Genomic DNA, 15,926 nt, shown 5'->3' with positions numbered 1-15,926 from the left:
GTTTTCAAATTGGGTTTTACATCAATAGGAAAAGCATGCAGCTTCCACTACTGTTAGAATAATCCACAGTCTATCTTCTATTAGTTACTTTAGTGATGAATTTTTCCCTGTGTCTTATAGAATTAAATGAACTTTTCCCTCCTCCTCCCCTTACATGTTATATTTTTTATAGCTGCAAGCCTGAAAAAGGACCTAAGCCCATTACCCAGTCTTTTAATTCTACAGGAACGTTGATTGCCCAAAAAAGAAATGGTAGGCGTAGATGATCTTCACATTTAAAATCAATTCATGGCACTCCCTCTTTTCTATTCCTGCAATTAAGTAATACAATCTTCAGTACACAGAAAAAGAAAAAAAAAGAATGCAAGGAGGGATGTGCTCAGAAAAAATTATGAAACTCTTATTTTCTGAAATGTCTGAAAATGACATTAAGATTAAAAATATTTTACCCATAATTCATTCTTTCTTTCCTCTCTCTTTCATTCCCCTCCCATACTTTGGCTTATAAATAGATATCTCTTTCTTAGAATAAATAGAAAATGGTCCTCTGGGTGAAAAGAAAAGGAGAAATTGGAAACGATTTCAGAAATCATTCAGTGGAAGAAATAGATGATACCCAAACACAATATAGTCAGTCAGTCAGTCAAAAAAACTAGTGCAGAAAAAAAATTCAGGCCTCCTTGCTTTATTATGCTCTCTGCATGCACATCCTTTCTGAATTTTCACAAAAGTTTTTCACATTTCTTAGGCTTCCTGTCGCAAAGGATTTTAATGTTTGCAAGTTCCACAAGAGGTAGAGGCCAAATCCTGCTTACCACTCATAGTGAATGTTTTGCCAAATTCTATCCTATAGGACAAAACTGTTCTTTTATCACATATTCTTCTGTCCCGAAAGAGGGAAGGAAAGGTTCATGCTTTCTGATAGGAAAAGTTTATTTATCGTAAGAAAATAGTACCAATACAGACAGATGCCTCATCATCTGTTGAAATGTCCCTCTGGAATGAAATATTGAATATTGATGCCTAAGTTGTTTATATTGCTTCTTAACATCAGAAAACACAGGAACTCCTCCAAAGTTGAATTGTGTTTGTCTCTGGCTTTGTTTCCATTATTGATTTATTTTTATACACATTTCTCTTTGAGCTGTCCTTTCAGGCTCTTGAACCAATTTGCCGTGAAGGAACTTTGCCGGACCCCAGTCCACATTGTTTTTTCAAGCCTTTTAAACCCCTTTTCAAGGGCAACTCTGATCTCCACAACTATTATTTTCAAATTTCCTATGGTGTCTCTTCCCTCAGCTGCTCCTACTTCCTCAGGTTTTCTTCCCTTCAGACCAAAGCCAATTTAGGCTTTTTAAATTGAAATTAAGACAAAATGGGCTTTCTATATACAAGTATACATTCAGCTCAGTCTGTAATCATACCAGATAATCACTTTCTCATGTGGTGTCTGTTTAACATGACTGAGTTAGGTAAAAAGCATACATGTCTAGGTTTTCCTTCTACAGAAATCCTGAAAATGCTGATACCAGTAGTATTAGCCCAAATTAGAGGTGGTATGCTGCCAGTTCGCACCGGTTCAGGTGAACCGGTAGTGATGGCAGCACAAGGCACCACCCACCCATCCTGATGTCATCACGGACCTTCTGCACATGCCCAGATGTGCACACTCCTGCTACCGAACCGGTAGTGAAGAGAATAGAATTCCATTACTGGTCCAAATGCATGCATATTGATTGCTATATTGTGAACCTATGAATTGAGGAGTTCTCGATGATTACTATCTTCAGTTTCTTCTTAAAGGATTACCTTTGCAAAAAGAAGAGGAAAGGCAGCTTATTGGCTAAAATTCTTTAAAAGATTGTGATAATAAGCTAGAAGGAAAACTATGTACATTAGCCATCTGCCATTCCTCCTGATTCTTGGCCATACTGATTTGTGATGATGAAATCCAGGGGCATCTGAAAAGCAGAGCATATTTTGACAACCTCAGTATGAAATTGTTTGCTATGTAAATAAGATTTCTCTAAAAGATATTCTACCTTTCCTTTGCCTTCTCTAATGAATGTGCAGCCCCTTCTCTTCTGACCAAAATTGTTTCAGTAAATACATGATGGAGAAAAAGCCTCAGGGGCAGGTTTGAAGTGATATAATCAGACATCATGGAGTTGTGTCTCCATGCAATAAGGTGCGATAAGCATGATATATCCTACATTCTGTTTTGTAAGCTGCCTGGTAAGGCAGTAACAGTGTCAAACTAAGATTACTCTCAAAATGCTGAGAAAGAAATATTCCTAGTGAAATAAGAATCCTTGGCAAATAACTTCAGGGCATATGTGACTCCGTAGGACAGTGGTTTTCAACATTTTTCATCTCATGTCACATTAACAAGTGCTAAAATTGTCAAGGCACACCATATGTTTTAAAAGATCTCATTAAAAAAAACAAGTCTTATGATTGTGCTTAACATTCAATAATTAAAAGTAAATTTGTGACAAATCTGTGCTTGGTGTGATGTTTCATGATGTCCTTTGTCCAAAGATGGATGGTTGACAAGCATATCTGAAGTCCTTCTCTAGTGTTTGAAGTCACAATCTGTTATTGCTCTTTATTGTGTCATAACTGGAAACCAGCCTCACATAGATAAGATGCTGAAAAAGGAACAAATGTTTTAATTGCCATCTTTGTGATGACAAAATATTCTTCAGGAGGAAAAATAGAGGCAATCCACTCTTGGTGATGGTAGAGGTGGGGTTGACCTCCCATCGTTTACTTGTTACTCACAAACAATGTAGTACATCTCCAGGCCTTTTGTGACACACAAATGTGCCATGGGACTACAGTGGTTGAAAACTGATATCTTAGGACAGTGATGACTAATCTTTTCCAGACCAAGTGCCCAAAACGCACGATCCCCCACCTACCCTGTGTTATGTATCAATTATCTGATACATAATTTCCACCAAATTTATGCTAATTTTTCCTTCTAAAATTTTTCTAATTTTTAATATTCTTTTAGGAATTGGAATAATCAAAAATCAACAAATATCCAAAATAAGATTTTATATATATATATATATATATATATAAGACAGCAGAACCTAAAAAACCTGCCTGAGTTTTTCAAAAGCCAGGCAGATCTGAGTAAAAACATTACATACTGTAGATCTTTTGATTCTCTACGTAGGTTTAGATCAGTAGCATAATTTAATATCTATTTATTTTTTTAAAGTGTGATTTCAAGCTCATTTTTCAGCCTGTTTCAGTGGTTACACCTTCATGTCTCACTAAGCAAATTTTAAAAGTAGGAAAATCTATAGTGAATCTAATGTTTTAGTACTTTCTCCATTCATTTTCCTATATGGCTAGAAGAAACAATTCGGAAACATTTTTCCTTTTGGTTAATTTGGTTAACTAGTCACTGGGTGACTAGTTAGAATACATTTTGATTATTGTAATTTTATGATTTCAAACCTGCGTCTTATAAAAATTATAATATTTTTTCTTTCTTTCTCCTCCCCTTCCTTTTCCTTTTCTTTCTTCCACAGAAGTTTTGATGTTGGATTACATAGGTTCCTTATTAGGTAAGTCAAAATGTTTTGTTATATCACTCCTGATTAAGGCCTACAGCCCAATGAGTTATTTCTTTTTTTTAATCATACTTCCTAGATCGTTTGTAGTACTGTTGAAGTGATCCAGTATTTGAGTTCTGTTTTATTGATTTGCTTTTGTCACTGCCCAACTCCAAATGACTCTGCTAAAGTTATAGAGGGATTTCCTATTTAACAAATAGGATGAATTAAAACCCAAGATTTTATGAGCAGGACTGTGCTCCTTCCAACCTCAAAATGGTTCTGGTGGTATGGAGAATGTTCTGAGTAAACTTTCAAAGTTCTTGACATTGACTTTTTCCTGGCCCCTAGTTCTTCTAATAAAAAGGGTTTGTTCAGCAGAAACATTTCATCCTCTATGTCAAAAAAAACCATGTAAAATGATTTAGTAGTAGAACTAGAAAACAGGACCTGAATGCAAATTGTTTAGCATTTTCCACCAGATATCAACTTAATTTATAGGCTCTACAATACATGAGACCATGATTTATTTATTTAAACTTTATTTGATGCTAAGTACACTATTTCATTGGCAGACTGATAGAATAATTTTTTCTCAATATAAATATAAAAATTCATGCACAGAAGTGAATATATGTAGCTCAGGGTTGATATACTATAGAATCTTTGGTGCTCTCTCAGCTTGCTTTCTTGCAGACATTTCATTACCCAACTAGGTAACTTCATCAATGTATTATGATGTTATTAGTCCATGAGACATTTCATTGGTGTAATGAGATGTCTGTAAGCAGACAACCAAGCTCATAGTTCAAGGATTGCATAATATAATTTCTCAGTTTTCTAGAAGATGGGACAAAAAGAAGAATAAGCAATTATGGCCAAATTAGTTCATTTAATATTTATTAGTCAAGAAGTAAAATAAATATGATATGAAAGCATGAGAAGGCAACTGGATAACAGTAAAAAGAAAGCTGGGTATATTTTAATGATATACATAGAAATATTAATATGCTAAATAAGAAGATAGCGGATACCTGAGAGAATCCCTGATATTTTTCTGTTTCATTAAACTGCGGTATGGGAAGTCATTTTGCTAATGAGAAGAGAGATTGGTGATTTGCAATCTTGCTTCTGTTCGCATTATTATCATTATACCTTCATGATAATGGGATTTGTGGGAATAGTTTCATCAGGAAAGAAGACACTTCATTGTTCTGATGTGTAAGAGGTTGGCAAGATTGCAAAGTTGTTTTTTCCCCACCAGAGATTCATATGCAAATATGCTTTTTTTAAAAAAATCCCTGAAACAAGTTCTTAAATCTGTAAAGTTATTTGCCCACCTATTGCTTTTTTGTAAGCACTATTTCTCTGTTATTTGAGGAGGAAAGGAGTAGGGGGAAAAGTGGCAGGTTATGCTTTTCTTTTGCACTTTCTTCATCTGGAAAATGATGGTATACTTTATATACTTTATGATAAGACTATAAGATAAAGCACCTGTTTCATCAGACTTTATTTTTCTTAAATATAGTTCACATTTACATGTTTATAATTTAGTGGATATAGTGTATAGTTTGTTATGGTGTAACAGCCAACAGGGACATGGTGGCTTGTTTGTTTGTTTTGTTTGTTTTATTTATTTATAGGCCGCCCTTTTCCCTGAGGGGACTCAGGGCGGCTTACAATCAAAAAGGAAGGGGAGTGTAGGACAATACGAAAAAAGAAATGTGCACAAAGTAAATTAGACAATAAAACTCAACATTCACTCAGCATTCGGGAGGGGCGAAATAAGATTATCCCCAGGCCTGACGGGTTAGCCAGTTCTTGAGGGCTCAGTGACTAAGATGCTGAGCTTGATGATCAGAAAGGTCGGCAGTTTGGCGGTTAGAATCCTTAGTGCTGCATAACGGAGTGAGCTCCCGTTACTTGTCCCAGCTTCTGCCAACCTAGCAGTTTGAAAGCATGTAAAAAATGCAAGTAGAAAAATAGGAACCACTTTTGATGGGAAGGTAACAGCATTCCATGTGCCTTTGGCATTTAGTCATACCAGCCAGATGACCATGAGGAATGTTTTTGGACAGCGCTGGCTCTTTGGCTTTGAAATGGAGATGAGCACCACCACTAGAGTCGGGAATGACTAGCACATATGTGTTATGGGAACCTTTACCTAACAACCAATGGTTGAGTGTGTTACTGTCAATTATTACAACAGTTTACATAAGGTCAGCGAATATAGGTGGGATCACAGCTCTCAGGAGCTTTTATTTTGTGGGAAGTGTTGTATAATTCTGTAAGTATATGAGAAAATAACCTGGACATGTTTTGGCTTAAGAATACTATAACAGGTAAGCAGATTGTAACTAATCAAAATCATAGTGTCTCTCACTTATAAAAATATCTATATCTCAATGAAATAAAAGTTAAGGCTCATGTGGTATCCAACAGCAATCTGTTGGGCCTACAGCAATCTGTTTAACAATATTTAGTTCTTTTTTCCAGTGTTCTGTACAATTGCCTGCATACAATCATGGCTTCCTGCTGGCTGTTGACATACCCATGCAAATACCTAAACAAATTGTCCTAGCCATCTGATCAGAGAAACTAAGATTAGGAATAAGTTGCATTTTCTATTGGAAAATATTGCATAGAAGAAAGAAGGGTTCTTGGACTGGTCTTGGGAGTGATGCCTTAAAGTAGAGGAACTCTGGAAAGTGGTAGAGGTGTCTAATGGCTAATATGTCACCACAATACAAAAAAGATGTTGAGACTGTGGGAAGAATGCAAAGAAGAGCAACAAAAATGATTAAGGGTTTTCAAAACATGAAGATATGGCTAGTTTAGTGAAAAGAAAGAATAAGCGAGTCATGATAGCAGTACTCCAATATTTGAGGGGCTGCTATAAAGATGGGGGGGGTCATCAAACTATTTTCCAAAACAACAAAAGGCATGATAAGAAACAATGATTTGAAACTAACCAAGGAAAGAAGCAACCTAGAACTAAGTAGAAATTTCTTAACAGTGAGAGAAATCAACCAATGGTATTTTGGTATTTTTTTTTTTTTTGGTATTTATTAATATTTGTATGCCGCTCTTTTCCCTGGGGGGACTCAGGGCGGCTCACAGTTCAGAAGGAGGGGGGAACAGCTTTGCTTTCAGACATTGTGAGTACTCCATCACTGGAGGCTTTGAAAAAGAGACTGGACAACTATTTGTCTGAAATGGTATGGGTTCTCCTGCTCAAGCGGGAGGTTGGAGTAGAAGACCTCTGAGGTCCCTTCCAACTCTTATTATTCTCTGTTCTATGTTCACCAAGAGCCGTGGTGGTAAGCAGTGAGTTAGCCCTGCAGCACTGCTCATTCCAGGAGTTTGATTCTGTGTGGTTCAAGGTTGACTCAGCCTTATATCTTTCTGGGTCAGTAAAATGAGAACCCAGATTGTTGGGGGCAATATGCTGACTCTGTAAAACCCTCAGACAGGGTTTTAAAACACTGTGAAGCACTGTGTAAGTCTAAGCGCTATTGCTATTGTTAAATAAGTTGGATGTACACAACAATAACTGATGTAAATTGATGGCTTTAATAAAGCACATAGATGATATGTAAACGTAAGTGGGACTGCTAAAGGTTTGCTTTATTCTGGGATGTTGGTTTGAGGGGAGTCTAAAACCTCCAGAGCACAGTCTGGCGAAATGGAGAAACAAAGAGAGAAGAGCAGTGGTGAAATTCAATTTTCTTTTACTACCGGTTCTGTAGGCGTGGCTTGGTGGGGGTGTCAGGGGAAGAATACTGCAAAAATCTCCATTCCCACCCCACTCTGGGGCCAACCAGAGGTGGTATTTGCCGGTTCTCAAATTTTGAACTACTCAAAATTTTTGCTACCAGTTCTCCAGAACCTGCCAAATTTCACCCCTGGAGAAGAGGCTTTGAGACCCTTTACAATGCATCCAAGGTCCTCAAAAAACCCTTTACATCCTATAACCATACAGCAAGACTTATCTTAAATCCTGGCCCTATATCAAGTTTTTAAAGCTTTTCAGTCCATTTCTAAATAAATATATATGAGATGCTTACGATAATGGTAGAAGTATGTTGTCTGGGAATGTAAGGGTACTTTTCTATGCAGAAGTCACTGGTTTGGCTGAGAACCTGAATGATATTCATTGAAAGCTAGGTTACATGATGCAGTGACATGGAACTGAAAACCTGTATATTAAAGACAAATAATTGTAAGTGATAGTAAATGGACTACATAATTGCAAGTTGCACATAAATGGCAAAAAATAGAGCAAGTAGATGAATGTGTACACTCCAATAGAGTGTTTATATAAAGAAAGAAATGAAAATTTAAAACAGGGAATACTGGTAGAAAGATGGTGGGTAATACATGGTCTGTTGCAAAGAATGATGAAAGAAAGTAAGGTGGCCAGGAGTGGAATTTGGGGGTTCTCCAAACTGCACAGAATCTTAGCTAGAAGTTCTCTCGAACTCCTGTGAACCCCCAGCAGCCCACCCCTGGGAAACAGAAATGCTTTGCCAGGATAGAAAGATACAAGAAAGAGTGTTGCGTGGTGTTTCTAGAAACTAATTTTTATCTATGTTTCTTGCTGTGTTTTGTTCTTGCATAAATAATGCACACTGACAGTTTCCTAGTATGACTGAAGTTCCCAAAGGATATAAAAATACTGGTTCCACAAGGTAATTCTGTTTAAAAAAATTGAATTATTCATTTTTTTAAACAAAAATCTATCATACTGTCACATGCAACCTTTCTCAGTAAATGTGTTTTAATATTTTAGATGATGATTTTGCATACATTCACTAATCTGGGTTATGAATCACATGTTTGCAGAATGTAGAGTGAATGGGCCTTCCCAAACAATTCACAGAGTCCACTTGTTATGTGCTGTATTCTTACATCTACAATTACTTTTATAATGAAGTATAAAATGATGCTTTTTTGCCCATTTGTTGCCTGTTATTATATTTGTTTCCCTTTAAATGTCAAAAAGAAAAAAATAGCAGTTTTCTTAATACAGCATTGTCTTTGTTATTGAATACGAATATTATGCTTGCAGATAAATGCAGAAGTTAGCCGGGGAGTGGGGGAGAGGAATAACATGGAAAGTACATTTTTTCCTTAGCCATTGAAGCCAGATGATTCAAAGGGGAGTCTGTTCCAGCCTAGTTATCCTATTTTGACATTCTTTGTGTTTGAGATTGGCATTCCCACTGGGTCCTGCCTATTCCAGTACTATCCAAAGACTAACAGAATTTGAATAATGAGCCATCTGCTGGGTTACTAAATGCTTTGGGTCTGATACTGGCAAAGCTGGTAGAGAAGGAGGTGCTAACCATCATCAGTGTACACACCTGTCTTGTCAGTAAAAGGATATTGCAATGAGCTCAGTATAGTGAAGCATTATGCCCTTTTTGAAATATACAAGCCTTGTTTGATTAGGCCAAAGACCCAGAGTGTTGAACATTCTGTGGAAAATAGTTTCTGAGTAGGCGTGACTGGGAGAGTCCTCTTCCCTTGTGACTCCCCTGGGAAATAGAATTTAATTTTTGCTGCCTTTGTCTATTAAAGCATTCTTCTCTGAATATGTCCCATCCCATTTTAGTATAGCCCGAATTGGTGACATTTATAAATGTGATGAGAGTGCATTCCACAGTAGGTGCATTTTATATTACGAAGCACTCTGTTTTATAGGTTCTTAGGTTACCTATATTTAGCCTTAGGAAGTGGGAAAAAGTTCAAATATTAACACTTTACCCACATATCGAATAGCAATTTAAAATATGTTACTATATAAATAAATCTCTTCCTTCGGAATCTCCTCCCCTTCCCCTCTTTGGAGAACTGCTGAAATCCTTTAATTATTTTGATTTTCCTTCAGCACTTTATTTGCATATTTGCACCTCCGCAGTTGAAAAGAATTCAGTCTCTTGCTACAGTCACTCAGGCGATCACAATTGGGTGTTTGTGGTAGCAACTCTCCCTCCCCTTATTCCTGTTCTTTGTTTGTACAGTTAATTTAAAATTATGGTTTGATAGCTTAAATCATGGAGAGGGGGGGGGAAGGAGGAGGGAAAGAATAGATGAAGCTGTGTGAACACAGAGAAAAAGTAATATTTAAATTAATTGTTTGTTCCTGAACTTTCAAATGGCTTTTAGGATTGTATGAATTCAGGATTTCAGATTAGTATTAATATGTACATGGATACCTCTTACATAGAAACTTTGCTCTTTCTTCATTTTCACTTAATATAATTTTCTTGTTCCTTTAAAAAAAACAAAAACAAATTATGACTTGCTTTTTTGTTTGTAATGATAAAATATGGCAAAATAGCAGAGAAGATTTTGTAGGTTGAAAGTTAAAGGTCTCAAACCTCCTATCTCCAAACCATTTGCAGGCAGTAGAACAATGGTTCTCAACCTTCCCAATGCCGCGACCCTTTAATACAGTTCCTCATGTTGTGGTGACCCCCAACCATAAAATTGGTGTCTCGGTTCCTAAGACTATAGAAAATATGTGTTTTCTGATGGTTTTAGGAGACCCTTGTGAAAGGGTCATTCGACCCCCAAAGGGGTCCTGACCCACAGGTTGAGAACCACTGCTGTAGAATATGGCCTTGCCTTTTGTCTGGTACAGCAGTTCAGTAATTCCCATTGCCAACAACTGAATTCCAAGCAGCCTCTTGCTGACTTTGTTGTGTAAGAGAAATAGTACTCCCACAGCCTGGGTGCCCTTCTGGCAAGTAAAAGGAAAAAAGGATTAAATGAAAATATGTTATATAATGGCACCACTCGACCATGTAGTGTTGTGATTTGTGGCTATAGAAATCAGCCTTTTTTTCTTCCCGTCCTTATTTGTGGGAAGGTAGAAGAATGTCAGAAGAACAAAATAAAATAAAAATTTATTTTAAAAAGGAAAAGAGAGAAGATGTACAGAGCAAGGAAAGCAACCTTGTCTCCATTGCCAAGGCAACACGGACTAAAGCCTTTTTAAAGTACAGAACAAAATAACAGAAGTGGTTCAGGCTGATCCCTCCCTCATTCATTACCCCTCCCCCCCACACACATACAAAACAATCAGGACAAGGTAACAGCAAAATCAAGATTGCAAGGTTCTGTTGTTCTATTGTTGAATAAAACTAGAGAGCCAGTTTGGTATGGTGATTAATGAATCAGCCATAAACTGGGAGACTGGGAGTTTTAGTCCTGCCATGGGCACAAAACCAGAAGGGCCAGTCATTCTCTCTGAGCTCTAGGAAAGAGGCAATAGCAACTGACTTCTGCAGAAATCTGCAGGGATAAATTCAAGCTGATTTGACCCTATCCTTTTTATATTCCTTTTGATATAAAAGGTTCTTAAAATATGATTATGTGATCAGGCCTGGGTCTCCCAGTGAACCAGGTGGCTACATTGTTGAAGGGGCCATTTTTTTATTCTTCCTTCTTTCTGGTTTTTATGATATTTATTAGTGTGTTTTTATATTTGCATTTTCTATTTTTGTATCTTCATTTTTTATCAATTGTTGTGCTTTACCCGTAGAATTGGGACCAGCAGCAGTCCTGTTGCTAAGCGAAACAGCTGCTAAGTGGGAAGTCATGTGACCATGATGGTGCTTTCCCTTTTCCCACTTCCCTGCTCTTTGGAATGCTCATTCTGATGCTGGGAAAATTAGCACGAAGGGAATTAACGTCCCTGTACAAGAATAGATTATAAGAACTAAGTGGCACAAAATGAGGAATGCACATCAAAAACAATGGAACTGGTATTTTCCCCCTCCTCACTTGTTTAAACAATCTTTTTGCTCTGCAAGGTGAAAAAAACCCTCAAACAATTTCTATAGGTAATTTCTCCTATGTCTGACCCATTTTTCCTCCCTCCTACTCCTAGAGGAAAGAGATTACAGAGGAAGGGATTGCAAGAGAGTAAGCAGGCAATACATTGGCTATTTGCATGGTATGATCGTGGCTGCTAGACCAGAATTTTTAGAGATTTAGAGATTTTATTAACATTTGTAGGCCGCCCTTTTCCCTGAGGGGACTCAGGGCGGCTCACATAAAATCAGGGAGGGGAAGTACAAACAGTGACATAGACACATATAATAAAAGTAATAAGCAACATACATTCATCATTCGGGAGGGGCAACTATCCATGTCCCCAGGCCTGACGGGCTAGCCAGTTCTTGAGGGCTGTGCGGAAGGCCTGGATGGTGGTGAGGGTACGAATCTCCACGGGGAGTTCGTTCCAAAGGGTCGGGGCTACTACTGAGAAGGCCCTCCTCCTTGTGGTTGCCAGCCGGCACTGGCTGGCCGATGGAATACGGAGGAGGCCCAATCTGTGAGATCTAATTGGTCGCAGGGAGGTGATTGGCAGGAGGCGGTCTCTCAAGTATCCAGATCCACTACCATGCAGGGCTTTATGAGTGACTAATAGCACCTTGAAGCGCATCCGGAGATCGACAGGTAGCCAGCGCAGCTCGCGGAGGATAGGTGTTATGTGGGTGAACCGCGGTGCACCCACAATCACTCGCGCGGCCGCGTTCTGTACCAGCTGAAGTCGCCGGATGCTCTTCAAGGGCAGCCCCATGTAGAGCACATTGCAGTATTCCAGCCTAGAGGTCACAAGGGCCCGAGTGACTGTTGTGAGTGCCTCCCGATTCAGGTAGGGTCGCAACTGGCGCACCAGGCGAACCTGGGCGAATGCCCCCCTGGTCACAGCCGTCAGGTGGTGGTCAAACGATAGCTGTGGATCCAGGAGGACTCCCAAGTTGCGAACCCTCTCTGAGGGGTATAAAATTTGACCCCCCAGCCTGAGTGATGGAATATTGGTCGAATCTTTGGGAGGGAAACACAACAGCCACTCGGTCTTTTCTGGGTTGAGCACAAGCTTGTTAACCCTCATCCAGTCCATAACGGCCTCAAGGCCTCGGTTCATCACGTCTGCCGCTTCATTGAGTTGGCACGGGGCGGACAGATACAACTGGGTATCGTCCGCATATTGATGGTATCTGATCCCGTGCCTACGGATGATCTCTCCCAGTGGTTTCATGTAGATGTTGAATAGTAGGGGGGATAAGACCGAGCCCTGAGGCACCCCATATGTTAGGGGCCTAGGGGACGATCTCTGCCCCCCCCACTAACACCGACTGCGACCTGTCCGAGAGGTAGGAAGAGAGCCACCGCAACACGGTGCCTCCCACTCCCACCTCCCGCAGTCGTCGCAGAAGGATACCATGGTCGATGGTATCGAAAGCCGCTGAGAGGTCAAGGAGGACCAGGATGGAGGAATGTCCTCCATCTCTGGCTCTCCAGAGATCATCGGTCAATGCGACCAAAGCGGTTTCTGTGCTGTAACCGGGTCTGAAGCCTGACTGGAAGGGGTCGAGATAGTTTGCTTCCTCCAAGGACCGTTGGAGCTGAAAGGCCACCACCTTCTCAACAACCTTCCCAAGGAAGGGAAGGTTGGAGACTGGGCGATAGTTATTAAGAACAGCTGGATCCAAAGATGGCTTCTTTAGGAGGGGTCTCACCACCGCCGCTTTCAGTGCGGCGGGGAAGTTCCCCTCCTGAAGAGAGGCGGTCACAACCGCCTGGATCCAGCCTCGTGTCACCTCACTGCTGTTAGTAACCAGCCATGAGGGACACGGGTCCAGTACGCAGGTGGAGGCACTTACAGCCCTCATGGCCTTGTCCACATCCCCGGGGGTAACATCCTGAAACTCAACCCAGAGATGTTCCACCTGATCCTCTTGTGCCTCGGCTGGAACTGGGGGAAGGAGTCCAAGTCCGACCGAAACCGAGCAATTTTGTCCGCTAAGAATTGGGCATAATCCTCAGCTCTGCCCTGCAAGGGTTCCCCCGCTTCCCTTTTATTTAATAGGGAGCGGGTTATCTTAAACAGGGCGGCTGGGCGGGACTCAGCGGACGCAACCAAGGTGGCTATATGAGATTTTTTCGCTGCCCTAAGTGCCCTGGTGTATTCCTTGGTGCAGGTGGTTACCATTGCTCGGTTCGATTCGGACTTATCGGACCTCCATCGGTGCTCTAGGCATCTCCTCCGGCGCTTCATCTCCCGGAGTTCCTCGGTGAACCAAGGGGGTCTCCGGGATCCGCCGCCTCGGAGGGGCCGTAGTGGCGCAATCCGGTCGAGGGCCTCTGATGCTGCCGAATGCCAAGCAGCAACCAGAGTCTCTACCGGACTGTGGGCGAAAGTATCAGGAATAACCCCAAGCTCCGTCTGGAACCTTAGCGGTTCCATAAGTCGCCTGGGGCGGAACCACCTGGTCGGTTCCTCCTCCCTACAGTGGGGGTTTGGTCTCCGGAAGTCGAGCCTCAGTAGGCAGTGGTCTGACCACGACAGGGGTATGATGTCGTTACCCCTCAGACCAAGGTCACAAATCCACTGCTCCGAGAGGAATACGAGGTCGAGCATGTGACCCGCCGAATGGGTTGGGCCCCGAATTACTTGGGTCAAGCCCATGGCTGTCATGGAAGCCATGAACTCCTGCGCCCCATCAGAGTTTTCACCGAGCGAAGGCAAATTAAAGTCCCCCAGGACCATCAACCTAGGGAACTCAATTGCCAGCTCGGCTACCGACTCGAGGAGCGAGGGGAGGGCTGCTGCAACGCTGTTGGGAGGCAGGTACGTTAACAGCAGACCCACTTGACCCTTGAGGTCCAACTTTATCAGCAGAGACTCACACCCGACAAGCTCCGGAGCAGGGACCCTACGAGGAACTAACGACTCCCGGATAACAACGGCCACACCCCCACCCCTTCCCTGGGCTCTCGGCTGGTGCAGCACCTGAAATCCTTCTGGGCACAGTTCTACAAGGGGGACTCCTCCCTCTGGGCCCAGCCAGGTTTCAGTAATACATGCCAGGTCTGCCCTCTCGTCTAAAATTAAGTCCCGGACGAGAGGAGCTTTATGTACCACAGACCTGGCATTTAGCGACAGCAGCCTGAGTCCAGGGTCCTGATTACTTGCGCCATCTGGTCTCGGAGTGGGACTCATAGGGCCGGAAGGAGGGATCTCTGTGATGTAGCGAACCCTCCTTCCCCGGTAATGGCCTGCCCTAAAGTCCCCGCCGTATCTGCCCCTCCCTGTTACGACCGTAATACCCCGACCCTCTCCCGTGTATCTAGTCCCCTCAACCACCCCCATGGCCCCCGCTTCTCCCGGCAAGTCCTCCGAATCAGACATACTCATTCACTCACCCAAGCAGTCCCCACAGAAAAGTTAAAACACATAAAATACAATGATAATAAATGGTAAAAGTGGGATCATTCACTCAACCACATACAATCCCATGCACTCATCATACCAGATAAAAAAATTGCGCGGTTGAGTGGTTGTGCGAATTGGTGAAGGCAGGATCTTAGAAATTTGGCCTTCTCGTTAACAAAGTCTAGTGGGAGTCCAATAGAAAACTATATGGTCCAGAAAAGTATATGGCCAGAAAGAAGTACCAATAGTGGCCACTGGAGGGAGTCCAAGTTCTTGGCACACTGCCTCTCTGGTGTAATAGTGCTTGATGATAATAAAGGTATTTGATGGTCCAGAAAAATACCAGTAATGGCCACTAGAGGGAGTCCAATTTCCCAGCCAACACAGCACTCCTGAGGCAGTGATGATTGCAATGGTAGCAGCTGATGGTAATGGCTGCCGCAGGGAGCCCGTAATTGAGTTCTTACAGCTTTACTTCTAAGCCAAGCAGGCAGATGGTCAAGCCGTTTAAAGTCCTGCAGAACCAGCGGCGAGATCGTAGTAAAACGCCGCTTCAAAATACAGGGGGGGATATCAGCGAAGCTATAGCGGAGACAGGAAACCAGTTCCTCTGCCTCCCGGTCCCAGTCCCAGTCCAGTCCAGACATCTCTCCTGGACCTCCCACCCCCTCTTCGGGGCATAAACCAGCCCCACGATGTTGTTCAGTCAGTGAGGGGGTTCGGCACCCTTCCAAACAGCGGGGCCAAAGCCTCCGCCTCTCGCACAAAGCCGTCGCCGCCGCTTCCCAGCTGTTTAAAATGGCCGATGCAGAAAGCCACGCCAGGGGGGATATCGTCGTTCCGGAGCTGTTCCTGGAGCCGCTCAGAGGCGGCCCCCTCCCCAAACAACCACCTTCCTGGGAGGGCTGAAGGCTGGCGCCCAAAAGGAACCCCTCCGTTACCATGTTAGGGGTCCTGGGCGCCGCGGTTAGTGTCTTCTTATTCTCAGGCATTCGGAGCGGCGGAATTCGGCAGCCATTCTATTCTCACGCATGCGCAGTACTGAGATTTCCCACTTCCCTGCTCTTTGGAATGCTCATTCTGATGCTGGGAAAATTAGCACGAAGGGAATTAACGTC

At 42.0% G+C, this 15,926-nt stretch overlaps 1 protein-coding gene across 2 annotated transcripts in view; it reads left to right on the top strand.

Annotated features, from left to right (window-relative positions):
* HHAT (hedgehog acyltransferase) overlaps window positions 1–15,926 on the top strand; it is a 162,060-nt gene that overhangs the window by 70,238 nt on the left and 75,896 nt on the right. For both annotated transcript variants that reach the window (XM_032214920.1, XM_032214919.1), the window contains exon 9: window positions 3,549–3,584. In XM_032214920.1, coding sequence (XP_032070811.1) covers window positions 3,549–3,584 — 36 coding nt within the window. The remainder of the gene's footprint in view (window positions 1–3,548; window positions 3,585–15,926) is intronic.

This window comes from Thamnophis elegans, chromosome 4 (assembly GCF_009769535.1).
Source record: "Thamnophis elegans isolate rThaEle1 chromosome 4, rThaEle1.pri, whole genome shotgun sequence".
Classification (NCBI taxonomy): domain Eukaryota; kingdom Metazoa; phylum Chordata; class Lepidosauria; order Squamata; family Colubridae; genus Thamnophis; species Thamnophis elegans.
This window is presented reverse-complemented; position numbering and strand designations above follow the sequence as displayed.